Genomic DNA, 26246 nt, shown 5'->3' on the forward strand with positions numbered 1-26246 from the left:
CTACCAAAGGGTTAACCCTTTCACTGCGACAATACAGAAGGCTAACCCTTTCACTGCCACACGACAAAGGGTTAACACTTTCACTACCACACTACAGAAGGTTAACCGTCTGTAGTGTGGTAGTGAAAGGGTAACCGTCTGTAGGGTGGTAGTGAAAGGGTTAACCTTCTGTAGTGTGGTAGTGAAAGGGTTAAGTATCTAAAGTAAATGTATGCATTCTACATAATGTTTGTGTATTGCAGTGCTTGGGAGCTTTCAATTCTCGTTCCATTGACCTCTATAGGCTATGTTAAAGTGGTATGTGGTCCACTTATGCTGCTCTGAGTAAAGGTTGTGTTAAAGTGGTATCTGGTCCAGTTATGCTCTAGACTAGAATGCTCTCATTACGTCTTCTTGAAGTTGACAGGCTTCAAATATGAAAGTATATACTTCATACATTTCTGCCATGTTTTATATGCAAAATAATTTTATTCTAAGTAACTAGTAACTGATGAATTGAGATAAATATAGTAGAGTAAAAAAGTACAATATTTCCTTTGAAATTTAATAAGTGGTGCTGTAAAAAAAAAGTGTAAAGTGTAAAGTTCCCTAAAAAGAAAAGTCACGTAAAGTACAAGTAGCTTGAAATTGTACTTAAGTACAGTACTTGAGTAAAAATACTTAGTTACTTTCCACCACTGCGTCTACTGTTGTGTCTTCATGGATCTTCCCCTGAACCTAATTAGCCCAGCTGCTTGTGACTCTCATTAGCTAACAATCGTATGGGTGTCTGTATAGACCACTACACTTCCGCGTTACATTGAAATCAGGGAGGAGATTGCGGGGGGGTCAAATGAATGGATGTGGACGAGAGCCGTGATGGAAGTGGTTGCCGATACGGCTGTGGGGGTGCTAGAGACATGATCGAATAGACGTTTATGCGCCTCGCTCTCCTGAACACGGCGTGACCCATAACTAATCGATCAGAACTAAATCGGCAGAGAAAAAGCCCATTTTAAAGCACCTATTCCGCGTGGACATGCGCAGAGTGCCCATGGAGTCTGGACGACGCGAGATGACGCTCGAATGAATGTGGACTGTTCCATCAGAGGGGGGAGCTTCGATGGTCATGTAAGTGGCTACAGACCGCTGCACTTAAATATAAACATTCGTCTACCTGTAGACTCAATGAGGTAATTGTAGATGTCGCCATAACAAGACGCGTCTGGCCATTTAGTGGGATCATTTTTTCATTATCCTGTTCGGCTGGCCACCGAAGCTCCCCCCTCTGATAGAACAGTCCACATTCATTCGAGCGTCATCACGCGTCGTCCAGACTCCATGGGCACTCTGCGCATGTCCACGCGGAATAGGTGCTTTAAAATGGGCTTTTTCTCTGCCGATTTAGTTCTGATCGATTAGTTATGGGTCACGCCGTGTTCAGGAGAGCGAGGCGCATAAACGTCTATTCGATCATGTCTCTACTAGCACCCCCACAGCCGTATCGGCAACCACTTCCATCACGGCACTCGTCCACATTCATTCATTTGACCCCCCCGCAATCTCCTCCCTGATTTCAGAATCCCGGAAGTGTTACGGTGGTCAATGCCAGTCTTCATTGAGCCCTGAAGAGAGCACATTCCCCGTCAATGATAAACTGAGAGAAAACACACCAGTGTCAATTAACACCTTTACCACGACTTCCACCTGTTTCCAATCAACTAATTAGACAAAGAAAGGTGACTTGCTGTCAAACCTGCAGAACACCGGAGTGTTTCCATAAGAGGCCTGTGAGGAAAGACATCTCCAGTGTGTGTTTGCTGAAGGTGGACAAAACAGGGCCTGGATTCAAATTTCTGGACTAGATTGAAACTATGGCTAAACCCATGGGATTTGTTCTAAGGTAGGTGTCAAGTTTGTTCTTGTTTTCCCCACTTGAAGGGCTCAGGCAACGTGATAAAGGAAGGATATAACTGACTTCTTTGACCTTTGTTTGTCATTTATTTGGTTGACAAATGGTTGTCACAATAGCAGGTTATAAACCTGAAAGGGTATGAAAGTAAATGTATCAACATAGGCTATAATAATACCATAAATTATAATTAACATTAATACATTTAGCCTATATCTATCAGTTCATTCAAATAAACACTTACCAAATGCATTTATTATGAACATTCATTCAGCATTTACCAATACATTTGACATTTTGTATTATATATATATACATGCACACCTTATATTTATTTATTACAATAATCAACATTCTTTAAACTTAACCATGTCCTGAATGTCATGCATCAATGTCATGCATCAATGTTCAAACAATATGTTCAAACAATATATCCAGGCTACAGCCCATGTAACACTACAGACCGCAGAAACACCATTTCCCAGGGTGCACCGGGGCCGCATGTCCAAACATTCCAAGCTGAGCAGAGATAACATGCTAGCTAATATGCTAGGGAGCTAACAGCTAAGCAAAGCACAAATGAGCAAGCAGAGCACATGAACATAAAGCAAGCAGAGAAGGTGAATGAAAACATACCAATTGGGCTATCACGTTCCTGGTCTCACTGAGCACAATGCACGCACCGATTCCACCGAATGAGCTGGGCTTTTCGCGGTTTGCGTTTTCAATGCAAGTACTCTGGGGCTGCCCCCATAGATGCCAGACAGTAAACCAGTCAAGCCCTCCCGTGCTGCCCGCATAGATGCCTGATATAAATTATTATTTCTTTACTCCTAAAGTTCATTTAATTTCAATTTACTTTTGAAAATAGTTGCAAGGAGTACATTTTATCATTTAGCGCAGTGGTTCCCAAAGTCGGGGTCGCGACCCAAAGATGGGCCACGAGCAGCCAAGGGAGGGCCGCGAGATGATTTCCAATTTTTATTTTTTTTGTCAGGCCACTGAACTTAGAAGCAGGCCAGGACAGTGTTTCTAGTTGTATTCTAAAATTCTATTCTATTGTATTCTAAAATGTGACTATATGGTTTTATATTAACTTAATAAATAAACAAAAACGAAAAATCTACTTATTTCAACGAACATTTCAAACTAAATAACAGACTATGCACATAAAACGCTGAAAACAACCGAAGCAACAATAGTATTTTAATGAGGCTATTATTATTTTGCAACAAGTTAGCCCTCTCATAAATAGCACATATAAATGAATAACTAACTTGAACTAACTTAATAGGATTGAAGTGATATTTGGCTTAAAAAAAATCGGTCGCCTGGCAAAAAAAAAAAAAAAAAAAAAAGCCTGACGATGTGCATTGGGCCGCGGCTCTCTGACGCCTTATTTTCTGGGTCCCGGCCTGAAAAGTTTGGGAACCCCTGATTTAGCGGACATTTAAATTGTACCATTTGTTTTGTTTTGGATAAATAATATATGTAATTTTGAGTCAATAAAATACATTTGGCTCTCTTTGCTCCTAAAGAGTTCGACAGTAGGGTTGCTCATTGTGTTGACATTCTGACATAAGTAAACACTTGTGTAAGTGTAAAGTAAATATGTAACTAAATGTAAACATTTGTATTGTGTAGAGTGGTGCTGCTGTCTTTGCTGGCTGTTGGAAGACATCATGCAAGCGGTGAGAACCCTTTCTAGAACAACCTGATTGTGAGGTTTATGTGCAAGCCCAGATTAAGAATTCAGAGGCCCCTGGGCCAGACTCTTGTGGAGCCCCCCCACACACCACGTGCACGCACGCACAGTGGTGTTTTTATATGTAAAACATTGGTGGGGCAGCCACCAACCAAGGCAGTAGCAGCAAGTTGTACTGGGTAGCACTAGCGGGATCATCCCTATGTTCCCCGGGTCCTATGTTCCCCGATTGATTGATTAATTGATTGACATTTTTATACATTTTTATTATTTTATTAATGTCCGCCTTGTTTCGAACTGGTTAAGCTTAGGCCCTCTTTTGAAGTTGGTTAAGGTTAGAGTTTGGAATCAGGGCTGGTGGTCTAAAATTTTCAATCAATCGGGGAACATAGACATGCTCCCGCACTAGCATCAGGTTGTACGGTAGCACTAGCAGGTAGTACTGGGTAGCAGCAGGTTGTACTGGGTAGCAGCAGGTTGTACTGGGTAGCAGCAGGTTGTACTGGGTAGCAGCAGGTAGTACTGGGTAGCAGCAGGTAGTACTGGGTAGCAGCAGGTTGTACTGGGTAGCACTAGCAGGTTGATACCAGCACCAGTTCACACCTACCAAACACCCATCAGCACCGGCACCCCACCCCCAACAGCAGCAGCAGCAGCAGACTGCCCACCACCCCCAACCCTGACCATCACTAACAGCCAGGTCAGTAGGCAGCTCTCCAGGATTAGTGTGAATAAGGCCAGAGGACCAGACAACACCATTCCCAGGGTGCTCAAAGCATGTGCAGAGCAGCTGGCAGCACCACTCCAACATCTTTTCAACCTCTCCCTGAGGCTGGAGAGGGTGCCCCAGCTCTGGAAGACTTCCTGCATTGTCCCGGTGCCCAAGAAGGGACGACCCAGCACCCTCAACGACTACAGGCCAGTCGCTCTGACGTCACACGTTTAGTCCTTTAATATTTCCCATTACAGGATCAATAAAGGAATATCTTATCTTAGATTTTTCTATACATATCGATTCTGAATATTTAAAACAGTTTCAATACTCATTTCCCGCAATATCGATACTTTATGCACTATCGATACCAGCTGGCGTTCTCGCAGTCTTCTCTCCTTGTTGACACACGCACACACACGCTGCTGCGGCATTGCCCCTCCCCCTCCCCCTCCCCTCGCGGACCTGTGTCAACACAACTCCTCAGCTCTCACTCGCAGAGCCTTGACGGCTCTTCTTTCAACATCCCTGACCCCTATTAGTCGACTAATCGGTCGAAAGGAGCCGTAGTCGACTGCCAACCTCTTAGTCGAATACGAAAAAAGAATATATATATATATATATTATAAAAAAATATTTTTACGGCAAATTTTGGCCTTCGACCATCCAAATCCTTAGTCGGGGACAGCCCTACCCTGAATCATTAATATCCTCAAATAAAGTAAATATATAAATAAATAAATATAAATAAATAAATCTGATTAAAACTTTCCAGCCCCCTTTCAACTGTCAAATGATGTCAACTGTCAACCTGAATTTTAACATTCAGTATTCAATATGGTCTGATATTAACATCTCGCTGCATGACTACGTTGCAATGTGTGCTACCAATAAAGACTTCTTCAAGTCCAGTTTTAATACACTAGTTCCCTCCCATTGTACTGTGTTGTAGAAAATATCACATGTTTTGTATTTGATATATTTAAATTTTTTATTTGGAGAGAACATAACTCAACCCTTTCATCCTATTACAATTCTTTGTACAGCTTACTGGGCCTAAATTATCTAGTGTACAGATGTCTGGAATCGTCTGGAACCATTTTAACAACCAATTCTCTCATAACAAAATATCTGGTCTAGGGCCAGATGCAGTTTATCAGTGTTCATCCCACGCTGTTATGGGAACTGCCTGACTTTTTTTTTCCTGTATCCAAAACCTTGATTTCTTTTACTATAAGGCTGAAAGCATCCTTGGGCTCTGGGCTCACTTCGCAGATTGTCTTCCACTCTGAAGAGACTCTGTGCACATAAACTATCTTCTTTTTTCCCCTATCCATTGACAATCTCAATTTCTGTACGCTCACTGGACTTGGTAATATAAATGTCCACAACAGCTTGACGCTGCGAGCAGGGTAACAAGGCTGACCATCAGGCGAACCCAAGGGCGGTGAAAGCCGGCTTCCAGGGGAGGACTCACCCCCCCCCCCCCCCCCCCCTGCCCTCTACCTCAGAGAAAGTTTTTGGGAGACAAGAGGACCGTGTCGAGTGGAACGCATGGTTGTCAACTCTGGTACCCTGTGAACCTAACTGCCTGATTATCCGGTGAGCTGTTGAAATTCTGATTCTGTCTAAAATTAAATAGGTTTGTCTAAAATACAGACATAGAACCTGTCAGAACCATTTTTGTTCATATACTGTGTGCTGCTAGAGCCTGCTGGGTCCTACTAATCACCACAAAGTACCAGAAAATACCCGAAAGTACCCCAAAATACACTCAAATACCCCAAAAAACTTCAAGTTCCCCAAAGTATACCTAAATGTACCACAAAATACTGGCTCAGAGGTAGAGCAGGTCAACTAATGATCATATGGTCAGTGGTTTGAATCCCAGCTCCTTCTGTTCACATGCTGAAGTGTCCTTGGGCAAGACACTGAACCCCAAATTGCTCCCAATGAGTCTGGCTGCCATTGCTCTGAGTGCATGTGTGGATTGGTGGAAAGGCAATTATAAAGCTCTTTGTGCAGGTAGGAAAGCGCTATATATGTGCAGTCCATTTCCCATTCCCAAAGTACCACATATTTTCAAAACAAATGTTTATTTTAATATTATAATCTCCAAATGTAATAACATCTGTATTGAACACTGAACAAACGGTATACATTTTTTTCATAGGTTCGAACCATTCAAATATCTATTGTTGTGCATTATGTCCACAAGAGGGCAAACCAATACAACGGGAGACATAACTAGTAGCCTATAGGTAATTTATTAAACAAAATAAATATCAACATACCTACACCAGAATACAAATATAATAATGTATAATCTCAATCTCTCAGAAGGGTCTTGTCTCTCGGAGCAAGATCAAATTAATGAAAGTTCACGGTATATAGAACGGACATTTATACACATCAGCGCGCCTCTGAAAAAGGCGTGATAAATATCAAACAATATATTTTCCTTGACATGAAATGTGAAATAGTATCAAACCATTGGGGATCCGTATGATGCTTCTGTCAATTCATTATTCAATATCTGTTCAGTAAGCCTACAGTAGACTATATACTTGTTTCATGTTTTGTTTAAATAAAATTAAGGCACACAATTCCTAGAAATGTGACTAAACAAAGTAATTTTGCCCTGAGGGATGATTTACAATAAAGTGCTATAAAGAAAACACTTCAGGTCAGGGACCCGATCGACATCAATACTGGAAATCGCGATCAGACAATTGGAATATTCTCTTTGGAATAACTCTGATCAAAGGTAAGGAATATCTGACGTCAATTCCACTTTGATCCTACAATGATTTCATATAGATCCGGCCGATCAACGTATGTAGTATTCAAAACAAATGCTGTTACTGGCGATCAAAGCATAAAAAAACGACCCCCCCCCCCTTCCATGCATTCATGATGAAACATAATACCTATTATTATTATTATTATTATATACGGAAAAAAAGAGGATATGGAGAGGGCTTCAGCGTTCTTGGTTTTGTTTTGGTAGGTGCTCTTTGGATTAAATCCGGGGTAGGATTCGCTATAAAAAAGTTGAGATCCAAGGCATCTCTACAAGTTTTAAAATGCCTTTATTTAATGGCTCACATTGTTTAGAGAATTTTAAAATAAACCGACATGTTGATGTTATCAACACCCTGATGAAGGCCCTGTGTAGGCCGAAACATGTCGGTTTATTAAAAAATTCTCTTTATGTGAGCCATTAAATAAAGGCATTTTAAAACTTGTAGAGCTGCCTTGGATCTCAACTTTTGTTTTACCTATTATATACCTTGATTTGGAAATAGTAGCATGTCCAGACGAGCAACGCGAACGCTTTTAGCAAAATTCACATATCGCTCCGTAACACAGTTACCAGGAATTAGCCAGGATCACTCTGAAACTATACAATATTCACCACGGTATAACATGCGAACGTATACATGAACAAATTTATAATTTTTCACATGTTGAACGAGGGATAGTTACTGTCAAATGAGCCATAGTATTGTCTCCATAGCTATAATATAGAATATAGATATAGCCCTACAAACACTGCGACGCACAGTGAAAATCCTTATCTTTTACAGCGGTGGCACACTGAGTACAAGGATGGCTAACACGGCTGGCTTTCAAAGTGTTAAATTATTGACGCTATAACTCTCAAAACACTAGCGTTAGCATTTAGCACACAAAAAGATACAGGTATCTTAGCTGACTTAGCGCTAACTGGTTCAGCTACCAGTAGACCACCGCTGTACGAATTGGAAGCGCCGAGGCATGTCATTCTTTAACCCTTCCAGTTCCAGAAGCTTTGTGGTCTTGAACTTTCCATAAATGTGTCCATAAATCCATTTAGTTAGATCTAGCACTGAATGTATCTTGTGATTATTATAAATTTTCGACGACGACGACAACTATTAGCCGTTAGCAATTTCCTGGTTGATTCCGGACATGATGTCACCAATGCCAGGCTGCTCAGCCAATAGAATTTTTTTTTTATTAGTATGAACGTATATACTTTTATCCAGTACTTTTGTAAGGTGCACGTAAAGGGCGCAGTGATATCCCATGAATATATATAGCTGCCACGTCTCTCCTGTGCGCCATGCAGCGCATTCAGACACATGCGCTGTTTAATTTGTTTTAATTTATTATAAAACACAATTCACACAATTTGTATATACATTTTTACAATCTAATGTATGTTTTTTTTTGAACAATTACATTATTAAAGGTGCGGCTGGGTGGCGTAGCGGAGATTGCGCTCGTCACCAATGCAAGAGACTCCGGTCTCGACTCCCCGAGTCAGCATTGCCTGCGGCTTGGGCCAGTCGTCATACTATCTCAATTGGCAGAGGTAGCGGGTGGAAAGTCGATGGGTGGGGATTGGACGTTGTGGACAGCGACTCCTACAGGTCGGTTGGGTGACGCCTGTACAGCAGACAGGAAGTATCGGGGGCAGCGTGAGCCTCCCACACGTTACTCCTCGCCACTGAGAGTCCGCGCTGTCCGCGCTGCTCTGTCGAAGCTTTTAAATCCCTGCTTAAGACTCATCTTTTCTCTCTCTCCTTCAACCTACCCTGATCTCAGCTGGTCGGGGACTGACCTTTAGATTAATCTGTCTAGTTTAGTTAGGATGTCTATTTTCTCCCATGTCTGCTTTTCTGCAGCACTACAAACATGGGAACTCTCTAACCCCTGCCCTGAGGACCACGCAAGTTTGGTCTACCAGGAACAGTAGGTTTGTGTCATACCATTGACTATTTTGTCTATTCCTGACTGTTGAATTTCATATTTGCAATTACTGGCTGGTTGTCTAACCTTCATCTTGTTTTGATTCACGTTTTGTATTTACTGGCTGGTAAACTAACCTTTGTTTTTCTCTCTATTTTGTCTAGTGTGGGGACGCCGTTCCCGAACCACCCCACGCTCGTTGCCTCACTGTCTCTCTGACTCTCTGTCTCACTGTCTTACTGACTCACTGTCTCATGCCTCACTGTCTTACTGCGTCACTGTCTCATGCCTCACTGTCTTACTGTCTCACTGTCTTACTGTCTCACTGTCTCCATTATACTGTACCTGGGTAGATAAATCCGTCCGTGAGGCTCTGAAAGTGCGCACCTCAGCCTACAACGCCGGGCTTGTGACGGGCAACATGAATGACCACAAGGCGGCGAGATACAACGTAAGGAGGACAGTAATGGAGGCAAGACGGCGTTACAGGGATAAAGTTGACTAGAGATATGTGGCAGGACCTCAGAACGATGACAGATTACAAAGGCACCTCCCTCAAGCTGAACAGTGACATCTCCTTAGCAAATGATCTCAATGCCTTCTATGCAAGGTTTGAGGCTGTGAATAACAACACCAGCCTACAAACCACTGCAATGGAGGGGGGGGGGGGGGGGGGGGGGCGCTGCTGATGGAGATTCAGTGTTCAGGATGCCTGAATGCCGTCTACAACAGAACTGCGTTTCTGATTGGCCAGGTCATTTCTGGTCATGTGACATGTACGCCCAATCGTGGGACCGCAAGTTTCTACACTGGTTAAGCTTAGGCGCTCGTTCGAAGTTGGTTAAGGTTAGAGTTTGTCTTAGAGCATGGCGATAGAACGCCAGGTAGTTTGCAGGCTGTTAGACCCGGAAATAGGCGCAGAACTTGCTGTCCCACGATTGGCGCACATGTCACATGACCTGGCCAATCAGAGCGCAAAACTCGAACGCGGAAACGCAGTTCCGTCGTAGAAGGCATACACGCGTTCAGGATAACAGAACATGAGGTGAGGAGGACCTTTAAGAAAGTGAATATCAGGAAGGCAGCAGGACCGGACGGCATCCCCGGCCGCGTCCTAAAAGTCTGTGCCGACCAACTGGCCCCGGTATTCACTGACATATTTAACCTGTCCTTAGAACAGGCTGTCATCCCCACCTGTCTGAAGAAGTCCACCATTATCCCTGTACCCAAAAAATCTACGCCCGCTTGCCTCAACGACTACCGCCCTGTAGCTCTCACCTCCATAGCCATGAAGTGCTTTGAGAAGCTAGTGAAGGGCTACATCTGTTCCTCCCTCCCCATCAACCTTCAAGTTCAAGTTCTTTAATAGTTGTCATACAGAAGTACAGAATACTTTCATACAAAATGCTTCTTACTGGACCCCCTGCAATTTGCATATCACCCCAACAGGTCCACGGAGGACGCCATTGCCCATCACACCTGGACAAGAGGCAGGGGAACTATGTGAGAATGCTGTTCATCGACTACAGCTCAGCATTCAATACCATAGTCTCCTCCAAACTCATAGCCAAGCTCATGGACCTGGGCTTGAACTATGACCTCTGCCAGTGGGTCTTGGACTTCCTGACGGGTAGACCCCAGGTGGTGAGAGCAGGCAACTGCACCTCCTCATCCATCACGCTCAACATAGGGGCCCCCCAGGGCTGTGTTCTGAGTCCCCTCCTCTACTCCCTGTACACGCATGACTGTGTGGCACAGCGGAACAACAACACAATCATCAAATTTGCTGATGACACAGTAGTGGTGGGCCTGATCTCTGCCAACGACGAGAGGGCCTACCTGGAAGAGGTAGAGAATCTGTCGCAGTGGTGTCAGGAGAACTGCCTCTCCCTGAACGTCAGCTAAACAAAAGAGATGATTGTGGACTTCAGGAGGTCGGGGGTCAGGGACTACAGCCCCCTCAGCATCGACGGGGCACCGGTTGAGAGAGTAACAGTTTCAAGTACCTCGGAGTCCACATATCCGAGGACTTGACATGGACCACACACATTGACAGTGTTGTGAAGAAGGCACGGCAACGCCTCTACTTCCTCAGGCGCCTAAGGAAGTTCCAAGTCAGTCAGAAGATCCTTAAGAACTTCTACTCATGCACAATCGAGAGCAAAAGCGCAAAAGAGATGAACAAAAGAGATGAACATTTACAACAAGCGGTGCAGGGGAAAGGCTAAGAGAATCATCAAGGACTCCAGCCACCCGAACAACTGCCTCTTTGAACTGCTGCGGTCAGGCAAGCGATACCGGAGTCTTAAGGCGAGCACAGAAAGACTCAGAAGGAGCTTCTATCCTCAGGCTGCTCAACAAACAATAAACACTATGCAGCAACCATCAAATGCACACAGCACACACATCCACACGCACACACTCACTTTAAACGGGCAACTCACTGCAGCACCCACTTTACACACTTTAGAACACCTAAACACACTTTACACTTTATATTTATTGGTAAAGGATTTGCACTACAACTCGCACACCTTACTGTAAATTGTACCTCATCCCATTTCTGCTCTGCACTATATAGTATTGTATATTAGTACATTGCATAGTATATTGTATGGTAACTCAGTTACTTCTATTCTGCATCGAACATTGTACATATGTCTATACTGAACACTGTGACCTCTATTTTTACTTCTATTTTACATGCTATACTATTTTATTTCATACTATCTTGTCTAACACAGTCTCTGGAGCGAAACAGTAAGAAGCATTTTGTATAAAAGTATTCTGTATGACAACTATTAAAGAAACTTGAAACTTTATATTTATTGGTAAAGAATTTGCACTACAACCCATACCTCATTACACCTTACTGTAAATTGTACCTCATCCCATTCCTGCTTTGTATTGTATTGTAACTCACTTCTACTCTGCATTGTACATTGTATATACTGAACACTTTTGTCTACGTACTTGACTTCTATTTTATACTTGCTATACTTATTTTGTACTTATCTATTTTGTCTCTGGAGCGTAACAGAAAGAAGCATTTTGTATAAAAGTATCTGTACTTCTGTATGACAACTAATAAAGAAACTTGAAACTTTAACTACATTTTACTGTATATTGTCAGACTGTATATTTCAGAATTTTTTGAATGTATATCTGATGTGAATCAACTAAATGTTCATTGTGAGTGATCTGTGGTGCTGAATCCCCCCCCCCCCCCCCCCCCACCAGACTAAATGTCACCAACATACATTAGCTAAAATACTGTAACACAACACAAGCAGAACTGACATTGTCACTCAAACGTGTTCTCAGTCAAGAGACTGAAAATGAAACAACATTTAAGTTTCAGCAGGTGTAGTGGTTAACACTGTCGCCTCACAGCAAGTAGGTCCAGGGTTCGATTCCCGCTTGGGGACCAGGTTTCCATGATGCCAGGTACCCAGGTGGGGTATCTCCCAGGCCTTTCTGTGTGGAGTTTGCATGTTCTCCCCTTGCTCCCAAGGGTTCCCCCCCCCCCCCCCCGATAAGATAAACCCAATGGAAAAATATGCACAACAGATCGCTAACGCTGTGGCGTCCTTGACGAAGACTGACAGGAGCACTTGGATTGGTCCCCGGGGCGCGGCTCACGTTGACGCCCTATCTGCTCCCGGCTGCCCATGGGGGGGAGGGACAACGGGATGGGAAAAGTGCAGAGAGACATTTCATCTGCGACTTGCATGTGTGTGTGTGTGTTCCTGTGGGTCGCCCATCTCGCGTGTGTGTTAAACTGCATGACAAATAAAGACTTCTAGTCTAACTCCTCTCTGGGGCAGAGCAGTAGTCTTCTCTGATGTCTGTTTTCATGCTGCATCTCTAAATGTTAAAATTCACACTAATGCTGATTTTACTATGTGTTGTCTTGTATTCTGTATTGTTTGTAGATCGAAAGTGTACTGAAGCAAAGACGTGTTCTCCGACATTGTTCCATTAAGCAGCAAAGACATGTTCTCCAACATTGTTCCATAAGCAGCAAAGACATGTTCTCCAACATTGTTCCATAAGAAGCAAAGACATGTTCTCCAACATTGTTCCATATTAAGCAGCAAAGACATGTTCTCCAACATTGTTCCATAAGCAGCAAGGATGGATTCAACATGAACCATGGATTTCCTCTGGAGCTCAACCAGGAGGATGTCATTTCCCTTCAATTGTAGTGATTTATATTAGTGTTCTTTTTATGATTAGTGTTTTTTTTTGTAAAACGTTAAAATGTTTTACTTTTCATTTTATATTGGCTGTTAACAGTTTTTGTATATGATTTTTATAAAGCAAGATTTATCCTATTGTGTTTTCGGTTATTATTCTAATACTATTATTCTAATGCACATTTTTGGTGTACTTATTGCATTCATAAAACAATGAAGAAAGAGACGTATCATGAATATGAACTGGCTCCATGGTAATGATATCACATTTCAATATTCCTGAAGCAGCGTATACGGCATGGCCACTATGAAGGGGTGGAGCTCAACTACAAGTCTCAGCTGTTGGGGGCGAATGATGCATGCGCAATAAAAAGAGAAGGGGGGGGCGGACCGGGGCGCGTGTAGTCTTTTACCATCGGAGTTGCAGTTCCGCGGTCGGGTTCCGCGATCTGATTGGCCACTGACGTTTCTCTCAGCGTCAGTGGCCAATCAGATCGCGGAACCCGAACGCGGAACTGCAACTCCGTTGGTAAAAGACTACACGCGACCGGTGCGGTGGGAGGGAAGGGGGGGGGGGGCAGATGATGCTGTCAGCTAAAGAGAAGGAGGATCTTTCCCGTTCGCCGGTCCCAACAGTGGAAGTAGCGCTCCTCCATCTCTCCATCCCATGTGAAGAAAATGGAATCTCAGCTTGGCATGTGATGAGCGGACATGTCGGTTCGATAGAATAGCGTGTTGTTGTTGATATTTTCAACGAGTCGACTTGTTTCACAAAGGGAATTGATTTGAGCCTAATAATTGTGTGATCCGCGGGGGGTGTAATGCTACCCTGTTCATCTTCGGCGCAGATGGAGGGATGCGGGGAAGAGAGAGAACCACAGATGCAAACAGAGGTAAATAACAATAATAATAATGATCTCTTCAGTATTTTTGCCCCCCCCCCCTAGTTCCCACCTCCGTTGCCGTGACTCTAAATACGGAAAACATGTTGAAAAGTATATCAGTGCCAAGATGTATAATTTTTATTTTTGGCACTTGATTATGTTTTTTGGCCGGCCGGCTTCGCGGGAGGTATAGCAGACATCAAAGGGCTGACGACCCCTCCCTAAATGTGTCGCTCTTCTCGCCATCATTGACACAGTGAGAGGAATTAAACTAAATGAATGACTCTGCTTGCACGTTATATTTGTGTTCAGATTTTCTTCTTGACAAGTGCACACGAATATCCTAGAAGGCATATAGTGCTGGACTTAAATTAAAGGGCTAATGTATCAATGTACGAGAAATGGATAACAAAAAATACTTGCCCTAAGACTTAATAGGCTATTTGTATAATCAGTTATATCCCTATGATTTGTTGGATGTAGATAACGTCTGTTTTTGTGCTAGCGCGTTGTATTCATCTGAAGGTATCACAAACAGTACTGTATTTGCAAATCTGGTATGTCATAAATGTATAGGTGTAGCAGTAGTGTGTCTATCTGTATGTCATGTGTGTCATATATGTTATGATGAATTGAAAATGGGGGACCCTGATGTAAACAAGATGGAAGTCTTTCTCTGGTCTGCATCCCCTTAACAATTGTATGTATTGAGCTGTACTGTACTGTACCCATTCTGCAATCTGTTAATAAAGTTTTCAATCAATCAATCAATCAATCAATCAATCAATCAATCAAGGGCTTGCGAACCAGAGTATAACCTCCAATGTTAATGTCCACCCGTAAGGGATATCTAATACTTGACACTGACAGCGTTTCTGAGTGCAGGTAGGTAGGGGTGGGCGAAAGTGGGCCAAGTGCTCTCACTGTGCGGCCAGGGGCCGTGGCACCCCTGCTCCTGGGAGAGAGAGCATCTGCTGCAGGGGAAATACAAATAAATAAAAAAAACATCTTTTTCATCCATTAAATTCACGGAGAGTAATTGGAGAGGTTCTAGTGATAGACGTTGGGAGGAGCGACATTATCTACACAACAACAACGGCACAGTAGCGACGATATACTTTACATGGGCTACTCTGCCCTATATTGTGCGCTCTGAGTTTGAAGGGATAATAGTTTGTCTTCACAGAGCGCCCGTCTCATGCTCTGAAAGGTCCAATTATCTCTTTAAGTGAACCATGTGGAGAGACCAGCAGTAGCAGAGAGGAAGCAGGGGTTAGATAGACCATACTCAGCCTCTCAGTAGGAATAGGGCCCTGTGGATCTCAAGCCATCTGTAGCAGATATAACACAATATGCTGTCAGTCCTGATCCATGTACATATTAATCTGTAATATAATATATCTGATATAAAGATACTTTCTAAATTGTATTATTTATTTATTTATAAAAAAAAATTCTATATTTTATGTTAGGGTTGTGTGAATAGTGTGAATACAATGTGGACAAAAAAGGGACATGTATGAATTTGATGTTGTACAGCATTGCATGGATGATATGTATTTTGTCTTGTAAGTCAGTGTGGGCTGAGCACCGTCTGTGCATGACACTATAATAAAAAACAATACAGGGCGGCTAAGTGGCGCAGTGGGCAAGGCGCTCGCCACTAACGCAGGAGATGCTGGGTTCGAGCCCAGCTCTTGGCGTTGCTTCCGGCTTGGCTGGTCGTTCATACTAATACAATTGGCAGTATTAGGGGGTGGGAAAGCCGGTGGGTGGGGATCGGACGTTGTGGACAGCGACTCCTACAGGTCGGTTGGTGCGCCTGTACAGCAGAATCAGGAAGTATCGGGGGTAGCGTGAGCCTCCCACGCATTACTCCTCGCCACTGAGAGATCGCTCTGTGCAGGTGAAAAGATGCAACGGCTGCCTCCTCGTGTACCGGAGGGGACACGTGATGCAAGGCTTGCTCCACATTACAGCCGTCCAGTGGGAGGCATGGTCTAACAACGTTCGAGACAGGGGAGGGGAGAATTGGATAATACGAAATTGGGATGGGAGAAAATAGAAAAAATTGGGAGAAAAAGTAGATAAAAAATATATATAAATAAAAAATACAAATCAATCATATAATGAAACAAAAGTGATTAGCAATTGTGGGCAAACTTGCCAAAATCCAGGGGCGGAAGTTAAATGGAAATCGTCGTGGTTATGATTTGAGCTTCAATCAATTCAATCACGCGCACATATTTTGCTGTGCCCCCCCCCCCCCCCCCCCCCCCCCCCCCACTTCTCAAACTAACGTTCCACCCTTGCCTACATCTACATTGCACCCAGAACATCCCTGAGCTAAGATAAGGCAGCTAGAACACAAGTTGAAAACCCTTTGCAGATAAAAGTCATTATCTGAACAAAGATCCATAAGTTCATATTTAACTTATCAGACCTAAAGACTCAACAGGGTAATGGGGATTGATTAAATTAACTAACCTATAGAGTCTGATCCTTGTGAAATAAACAGCTAATGCACATCACTGTACCCCTCCTCCGTGCTCATTCATTGGTTGTATTGCTGTGTAAAACTGCATGGCGCTGTTGGGGGAAGGGGGGTGCTCCTGGCAGAATGTTGTGGAACATGATCTAACCTTTGACCCCGGTTCTGCCCTGCAGTGCAACCGACTGACGGTGGAGAGGGACGAGGCTGAGAGGCAACTCAAACACATCAAGAGAGGTGAGAGACCCTCCACTCCACCGTCACTTATCTCACGTTACGCATGTTGTTTGGTTGGAGGAGCTTTTAATTTAAGTGCCTTATAGTAGTGGCGCCCTCACTGTTAGCGTGGGTCGCCCCTGTGGCAGTCGAGCCCCTTTACCGTACCGTTATCTAACGTAACACAGGAAATTTGGTCCTTTTATTTTGAAGTACCGTATTTCAAACTATTATGTGGTGTATTATACACTTTTAGTCTTGGCAACCTCAGTGGAAGCCAAGCCCCTAACCCTGGCAGTGTTAGTGCCTTGCTCTACCCATTGAGCTACACAGGGAATGGAACCCCTAACCCTGGCAGTGATAGTGCCTTGCTCTACCCATTGAGCTACACAGATAATAGAACCCCTAACCCTGGCAGTGATAGTTCCATGCTCTACCCATTGAGCTATACAGGGAATAGAACCCCTAACCCTGGCAGTGATAGTGCCTTGCTCTACCCATTGAGCTACACAGGGTTTAAAATAACCCTAATCATTAGCAGAATTAGACTAGAAGTGGAAGCATTTCACTGTCATTATACATGTGGCAAATAAATGTGGAATTTTAGGATTGTTGAAATGGAATCGGGAGCCTCCCCTACAAACGCAGGGACTTTCGCAACCCTCAATATTTAATGTGCCATAAGCCATTTAACACCTCCGCCCAGTGACACAGTGACACCTTTACTACCCCCGGTGTCTTCCTCTCTCCCTCCGCCCCTCAACACCTCTCTCCACACCCCTCTCTCTTGATGACATCGCTGTCACCCTGCCTTCTGAATGGGGAGAGAGAGAAAGAGAGAGAGGAGGAGGGGAGGGGTCTTCTGTTTCCATGACTACTTCCAATTCAGACAGCCAACCAAAAGACACGGATTTGTGTTTTGGTGACCTAAGCCCAGTTCTTCCTAGCGACGACAAGTAATGTAATAGTGGGCCGTTTAACCTCCACTATTAACAATTGATTTGGGTTTGGAACGAGTGTGAGGAACACTGGAGCTACTGGCTGTACTGATGACTATCCTCATAGGTAAGAATAGAGATAGATAGCTAGATTTTTTTCAAGTACTCTGATCTATTTAAATTTTTATTACTGCCTATGTTTACCCCTTTTTGTCTTCTCTTTTTGGTACTCTTGTTTTTATTATCTATTTTTAGTGCTGCTTATAGATTTTTAATATGCTCCCCCTGTACAGCACTTTGTGCCCCTGTGGCTGTTAAAGCGCTTTATAAATAAAGTTGGATTGGATTGGATTAGATAGATAGATAGATAGATAGATAGATAGATAGATAGATAGATAGATAGATAGATAGATAGATAGATAGATAGATAGATTCTACTTTACATCATACAAAGTGTGATATAAGTGACAAAGTGTGAAAGGAATATGTTGAGGTTGTGGTTCACTGTGTGTCAGTTTTGTATCATTCTGACAGCTGTCTGTCTGTCTGTCTGTCTGTCTGTCTGTCTGTGAGGATGTCGAGGTGACTGTCATCACAGTATTGTTCAAGCAGTAACTGTAGAACCGGACAAACTCCGCCTGACACTTTGCCTCTGTGTGACAGTGAGAGCATCATGCCGGCAACAACATGCTACTAGGGCTGTCCCCGACTAAGGATTTGGATAGTCGACTATGATTGGCCAAAATGTGCCGTTAGTCGACTATTAGTCGACAAAAAAAAAAAAAGTATAATATATATATTTTGTATCATTCCATTTGGGCTGTGGGGGTGCTTAATGTCTGAAGGAGTCGACGGAAGGCTTCTTGTCCTCTGCAAAAGCATGCAATTGGTCCACTGATGGATACATCTTGATATTTGTCTAGTCTAGTGTGTTCATTAGATGGGTGAAATCCTCTTTCAGTGCCTCTGTGCCTATTTTCTTAGGCAGTTAGCCTCTGGTATGCGTGCCATTAGCGTTAGCCACGCTTCTAGGCCTCTTTTCTTTTGGAAAGAATGATATATAAAAAAATATATATATATTTCTTTTAAAATTAAAAAAAAAAATTAATTGAAAATGTTGTATTCGACTAAGAGGTTGGCAGTCGACTACAGCTCCTTTCGACCAATTAGTCGACTAATCGACTGATAGGGGTCAGCCCTACCGTTACCTCATATCTCAAGGGTCAGCTTTTGATGAATCCAATTGAAGACTAACGGAGTCAGAGAACTTGATAAACACGCCACAGAGGATCACATCATGTAAGATATTCACATGAAAACAGCAATGCAATTATATCCAAATCCTTTACAGCTAGTTGGCTGTTTGTTTACATGACGTGACTATGAGGATGACCGGCTGCTAAAAATCAATTTTTTTTACCCAAATCTTTCCCCTGATAACAAAGAGCGGCGCGTTTCCTAATTTGGGAAACACTTTACTTTATAGGGGGCAGGGCAGAAATAATGCTTGACACCCCAGGAACAAATAGATAGTAACTAAGCTTTTAGAATTAGAGGTAAGCGGGTAAGAAATAGAGTCAAATGGATAGTTTAGATGCACGTTTCATTGGGAAGTGAAGTATAGAAGTAATTCTGGAAGGATTATCCTGCACTGAGCCATCAGGTCGGAGACTCAAGTAACTCAAGTAACTCATATATGGTTAATAAACAGTTTTAACCATTAATCAGTGTGCCTGTGTATTTGCCGTCATTTTGTGCTAACAAGAGGACTTTAACCCCTCCTTACTTGCCTCTCAAATTACCCTCTATCTTCTCTCTCTCTCTCTCTCTCTCTCTCTCTCTCTCTCTCTCTCTCTCTCTCTCTCTCTCTCTCTCTCTCTCTCTCTCTCGTACGATTCTTGTACGGAGAGGTTTGTGTTGAGAGGAGGATGATTTGGGTTCAGTCACCACAGAGTGACTCAAAAGGATGATTCCTCTCTCCTCATTCCTCGACCCTTAATCATGCAGCCATACAGTATGTTCATTCATTCATTCATTATTATTATTATTATTATTATTATTTCTTTCATTCACTCCTTCTCCCCAGAGAGGGGTTCCTTCCACATACACCATTGAGGACAGCAGTGGCTCTTGTCATGTTATTCCATTGAATTATTAAAATATCCTGCCATGAATTATAGATTGAAAACGAGGGCCGATGCTCTCTACACAATACTACGCTCTCTATTGTGGCCCTTCAAAAAGGCCCCTCCTTTTCTTTTTACTCCGTTCAGTGAGGGGGAAACTATAGCTTGGTAGCCATAGGTACTTGATTTGGAGTCAATCCAAACATGAGGGAGTGTGAGTTGGTTGTTGACGGGGAGTGTCTGGCAGAGGAGCAGAAATGAATCCCTTTTTGTGAAAAAGTATCATGGTAGGGATGTGTAATCAATCATCCCGTCTATCATGCCTGTTTGTGTTTACATCGTGCTAGTTGCTTTCTGGCTTCTTGTGTTGAGTTTGGTGAGCCGAAAACAATTTCCCCACCTTGGTGGACAATAAAGTTATATCCAATTCAATTCAATTCAGTATTATGATGGTGATTTCAGTTTTACCATGAATAATTGACCATGGTACAACCATGGGTAAAAGTTATGTATCTTTATGTTCTTATCTATTATGTAATTTTTTCATGTATAGTATCAGAGGTTACAGCACCCAATGTCATGTCAAGTGAGGTGAGCGCGTTCTACTACTTTTTTCAAACGTTATTATGTATCACCATGGTATCACTTTTGTAGGTAAATAACACCATGGTATAATCCAATTTTAAACCGTGTTACCAATGGTAATATCATGGTTTTCCCATCACTCCCGTCACTACAATCGTCATAGCGACCGCCCAAAAAAAATATGAAAATTCCATGAAAATTCTGGGGAAATACCATGATGCTTTTCCGTTAAAGGGTCTCCGTTACAAACACAGCAAACACGTCCCGGGCGATGGCTTGTTATGAGCTAATATACGCTCTCTCACAGACAAGACACACTGCAGCAGCTTAGAGCCATCATGTACAGCGCTAGCAGCAAAGCATGACACTGCAAATGCCAAGGCAGACTGGCCTACTTCCCTCCCTCTCGCCGCTCTGGGTGCACAGTGCATGATCTCCTTCGCTGGGAGGAAGCAGGCTCAGCGTAGCGGCATGGCTTTGCACACTGTCACATTTACGCTGTGCGCGCATCACACCAGACTACTGAATGAGTCAATTACAAATTACATCAAAGATGTCACTGAGAAAGATGTCACTTGTGGATTTTTTTTCTTATAGCAACCAAAGCTGTTGTAGGAATTGTAGATTGTAGATTCTTCTCCCCATGAGGGGAACTACCCGCATGGAAGCGGACATTACCGGTTAGCCTTCGGGAGAGGTGTTAGTTGGACAATGCCTAGGCTAACCGGTCATGTCCGCTTCCATTCATTGTGCTAAGCTATGTTAAGATTCACCTTTCTACTGAACGCACAGAGAGGAAACTGGTATCTATCTTCTTGTCTCTCTCTGGAGAAGAAAGTAAGCTAATTTCCCAAAATGTTGGCGTGTTCCTTTAACCTCTCTTCTTTCCCTTTTTAAGAAATGGCCCCCCCCCCTGACATTTTGTCTCCCTGAAATGACGGCGTTTCACAAGTTGCTGGAATTGGACTAACCCATCTGCCAGTGAGGCAGCACTATGATAGAATAGAATAGATAGAATAGAAGTACTTTATTGATCTTGAGCGAAATCCACCACCACAGTTCGCTCACAATAAATGTAGGTAGTCAAAAAATCTAAAATAAGAATACAATGTCAAAGATATACATTCTAAAATATCTATATACATTCTAAAATATACAGTAAATGTACAGTAAAATGTACAGTGGAGAATATAGCAGAATATTGACCGTTTCTGTTCATTTTTGCACTTCGCCTTTTTATTTAATTTTTTAGCTGCACGGTCACCCTGTCAGCTGGTTGGTCCACAAATCACAGTCACACAGCTCCTGTAAATTCACTCTTGTTATCTTTATAGCCTACAGTGTTGGTAGCCTAAAATGACTATTGTAAATCATTGTAACCTGCTCAGGATTTCTGTTTGTCAGATTGGGTCTGATGTAGACATTGGAATGTTGAGATTGAAGATTCTCAAGAGACCCACACAGTCTCTCTCAGCGGCTGTCGAAATTCCTTTTTAGGAGCCCTGTGCAGGGAAAAGATACAAAGTACCCTAGATCAGACAGTTCATATTTTCTTGTAGGTGAGTTAGGGGGGAAAAAACACTGTCTATGAGAAAACAATAAGAATAAGAATAATAAAAATAACAATAATACAAATAATATAGAACAGAAGTACTGTACATTTCCTTTTGTTAACACCTCCCTCCCTCCCCTGTATCCTCCTTTCCTCTCCCCTCACCTGGTCATCCCTCCCCCGCCCCCTTTCCTCCCAGATGGCTTAAAAGAGAAACAAATAGAATGAGGTTGACCCCCCCACCCCCACCCCCCGCTTGACCCAGTCTCCTGGCCAGAGAAATTCACGTCCTCTACTGAACTCCTGACCCTAAATGTGTATTTGATAAGCCATGCTTTAACAATACATTTGTATCAACCATGAAGATTTGACCACATGATTAACCTCTCCGGTTCCACCACAATAACATTCAGAGTAAGGAGAACCCTGCCACTGTAACAGTACATAGAATAGAATAGAATAGAATAGAATAGAATAGAATAGAATAGAATAGAATAGAATAGAATAGAATAGAATAGAATAGAAATACTTTATTTATCCCACAGTAAACATTTAGGTAGTCAGAAACAAAAGTCACAAATAAGAATACAAATAAGAATAAAATACGGTCCGAGATATACATTCTGTTATGTATATACATTCTAAAATATAAAATATACACAAAATATACAGTACGTTTTTGTTAATGTATTAATGTAAAATGTAATGTAGCTTAGAGCTAACGGTTTCCCTGCACTGTTTACTCATGAAGCCTCGGTCTTACTCAGGCCGCTGTTCTTGCAGTCCTTAGTCCACCTATCGTTCAAAGCTAAGCTATGGGTTGGTGGAAGATCCCAGGCTATACATCACTGGTATTACTGACTATTGGCTGCTGTTGACAACCGTGGATGGGAGGGTTACTTTTGAAATGCAATTTGTTACAGATTACCGCTTGTCAGTTTAGAATTGTGGTCAGTAATGTAATCCATGGTGGATTACTCAAACTCAGGAAGGTAATATGAGTACTTTTACTTGCTTTTGGATTATGCCTCCAAAACCGAGAGAATGGGCAGTTACAAGAGCCGTTTATACCAATTAGATGATTTAATTTGAGTAGTTTTATTATCTAGATATTATTTTAAGATGTGTAAAATGTTGCTAGTGTCTGTAATCTCACAGTCCAGAATGCTTTTTTTTTTTTATACCTTCAAACATGATACTAGGTAATCTAACAAGTAATCACTTGTTTGTTTTTTAAGAAACCCTAATCTGATTAATGTCTTTTACAGTAACAGATTATTTATTATTTATTAGTAATCCAACCACTGTAATCCCGCTATGTGTACTCTGTTACTTCCCATCCCTGTTTACAGCAGTAAGATTTAGCTAGCCTACTGTATTTTTGTTTATTTTTAAGGAGAGTGGACAGTCCGCTTCCTTTAGCATTTGGTCTTAACTAAGACTGTAGGAAAGCTGAGAGGGAGAGGGAGAAGGAGAGACACAGGAGAGAAGGTTCTGGCAGGATTCGGTCCAAGGCCAGCAGGGGAGGTGGGGGTCCTAACCATTATACCATTTATGGGCACTCTAGGTACTGTACTTAAGCAGAGCTAAGGATTAGAACCAAAAACACATGGATGAATATGACTACCGTTAGTTAATCCCCAAATCATCTGTTAATAACATAAACATCGCCAGTAAAGAGGCTTCCCCCCGCCTTTCGCTCGAAACAATCACAGTGTTTTCCCCCTTCTAGCTATGGAGTTCAGCGCAGGCTTTTTGGGCAACATTTTATCTCATGAAGCATTAAACATGTAGTAGTTACTGACCTAGAACATGTCAGCACAGGGGAGGAAAGAGAGCCTTCCGGTCCCAACTCTTAGGAATACGTCTAGTTAGAGAGGAACTCTGTTACGTTTCCTATATGATCATTTGTTGTAGTAAACGTTCACTACTGTAACCTAGAGCAAGAATGAGAGTTTCGCTGCAAAACAAGACATGGTTGGAAAGGGATTTCGTCTCATGTTCAGAGCCTTGAGGCTTGTTTGAAGAAATGTCACATCAAGGTTTCTTACTGCATTAGCAGGTCAATTTGTTCAACAAGTTGTACTTGTGTGGTGATCATATGCCGTGTTTCAGGAATGAATCACGAACAAGAAAAAAACCTGTTTTAAAACCTGTTACATAATGATTTCAAATTCTTGAAAAGAGAACACTGATGTGCCAGTGCAGTGAGACAAATTGACGGAACATTTCTCTAAATGGGTTTGATGAGTCCCTTTCAAGTGTGCAGTCTCAAGTGCAGGTATGATTTTGAGAACATTCTAATGATGACATAAACAATCAAATTTGCAAATGGGAAAATGGTGCGTTTACAGATTTAGACTCCTGAATCTGTGCATTCTCGCTTTTTGGGGGAGAGAACTTCATGTTCACAGATATTGATAATATTGATTGAACCGTTCCAAGGCCAAAGGTAAAGCATGTGTGATTGTAGTTTAAAGGCTCACCTCCTTGGTATGAGGCTCGACGTATGAGGGGGAGTGCACAATGGAATAGAATAGAATAGAATAAATAGAATAGAATAGAATAGAATACAAAGAAAGGATCATGAGGAGGACAATAGAACAGCACTACTATAAATAGCAGTGTGACATAGAACATTATATGTCTGAACCGTTGTCCCTCTCTCTCAGTGACTCAGCCTCATGTTAGCGCTACTGGGTGACCCTGTTGTACCTACAGTCCTTCAGTAAGCCCGGCGGTGCAGCCAAGCAGCAGATGATTCACCCCTGGCATGTGGGCTGTAACGGTAGTTAAAGCCAGTGAACAGAGGCCTCTGAGAGCTCCGAGGTTTCCAAGAAGGGCACAATTGCTCCGCTAAGGCTGTATTGACATTAAATATTCAACAGTGGATGAAACCTAGATTGATACAGGAATATTCTTTTCTGTCGTCTCTTTTCCTCCTCTGTCATCTCCTTCCTCTCTTTCCTTCTGTTTCCTTCCTTCCTTACCTATTACTCTCTACTCCACTCCTCTCCTCTCCTTTCCTCGCCCATTCTCTCCTCTCCTCTCCTCTCCTCTCCTCTCCTCTCCTCTCCTCTCTTCTCCTCTCCTCTCCTCTCCTCTCCTCTCCTCTCCTCTCCTCTCTCTCCTATTCTTTCTTCTCTCCCTCTTCTCTTCTCTTCTCTTCTCTTCTCTTCTCTTCTCTTCTCTTCTCTCTCCTCTCCTCTCCTCTCCGCTGCGCTCCTCACCCCTCCTCCTCTCTCACCTCTCCTCAGATCCTCTCCTCTCCTCCCCCCCACCCTCTCTCCTCTCTTCTCCCCTCCTCTCCTCTCCTCTCTTCTCCTCTCTCTCCCCTCTCTCGCTATCTCTCTTCTCCCCTCCTCTCTCCTCTCTTCTCCTCTCCTCTCCCCTCTCCTCTCCTCTCCCCTCTCCTCTGCTATCCTCTCCCCTCCTCTCCTCTCCCTCCCCTCCCCTCCTCTCCTCACCCCTCCTCTCCTCTCTCATCCTCTCCTCTCCGCTCTCACCCCTCCTCTCATCTTCTCTCCCCTCGCCCTCTCCTCTCCCCTCCTCACCCCTCCTCCCTCTCCTCCCCTCCGCTCCTCATCCCTCCTCTCTTCTCCCCTCCACTCCTCACCCCTCCTCTCCTCTCCTCACCCCTCTTCTCTCCCCTCCTCACCCCCCCTCTCCTCTCCCCTCCGCTCCTCACCCCTCCTCTCCTCACCTCTCCTCCTCTCCTCGCCCCTCCTCTCCTCTCCTCTCCTCTCCTCTCCTCTCCTCTCCTCTCCTCTCCTCTCCTCTCTCTCCTCTCCTCTCCTCTCCTCTCCTCTCCTCTCCTCTCCTCTCCCCTCCCCTCCCCTCCCCTCCCCTCCCCTCCCTCCTCTCCTCTCCTCTCCACATTCATTAGAGTCATCCTAACAGGCTTCCTGTGTCTGTACTGCGCATACAGATCCAGATGCTTTTAAAGGCTCACTAGGCTCAACGGTCACATTTCCAAGTCAAGCGAGATCTAGGCTAAAACCTTCCGTTTAGAACGAGACCATCAAATAAAAAAACAAATAAAAGACCATAGTGACCTTCACCAGTGTCTCAGACCCTAGTCAGTCTGTCAGACAGGGGAGGAGAGGCCAGTCTGTCAGACAGGGGAGGAGAGGTCAGTCTGTCAGACAGGGGAGGAGAGGCCAGTCTGTCAGACAGGGGAGGAGAGGTCAGTCTGTCAGACAGGGAGGAG

General features: G+C 43.3%; 1 protein-coding gene across 1 annotated transcript in view; it reads left to right on the plus strand.

Annotated features, from left to right (window-relative positions):
* The first annotated feature begins 14018 nt into the window (after positions 1-14018).
* The window catches only part of shtn3 (shootin 3), a 65791-nt gene continuing 53563 nt past the window's right edge, over positions 14019-26246 (plus strand). Inside the window, exons 1-2 of the mRNA XM_084332125.1 lie at positions 14019-14137; positions 16796-16856. Coding sequence (XP_084188251.1) covers positions 14066-14137; positions 16796-16856 — 133 coding nt within the window. The 5' untranslated portion in view covers positions 14019-14065. The remainder of the gene's footprint in view (positions 14138-16795; positions 16857-26246) is intronic.

Source organism: Notolepis coatsorum, assembly GCF_963971535.1.
Source record: "Notolepis coatsorum genome assembly, chromosome: 16".
NCBI classification, from domain to species: domain Eukaryota; kingdom Metazoa; phylum Chordata; class Actinopteri; order Aulopiformes; family Paralepididae; genus Notolepis; species Notolepis coatsorum.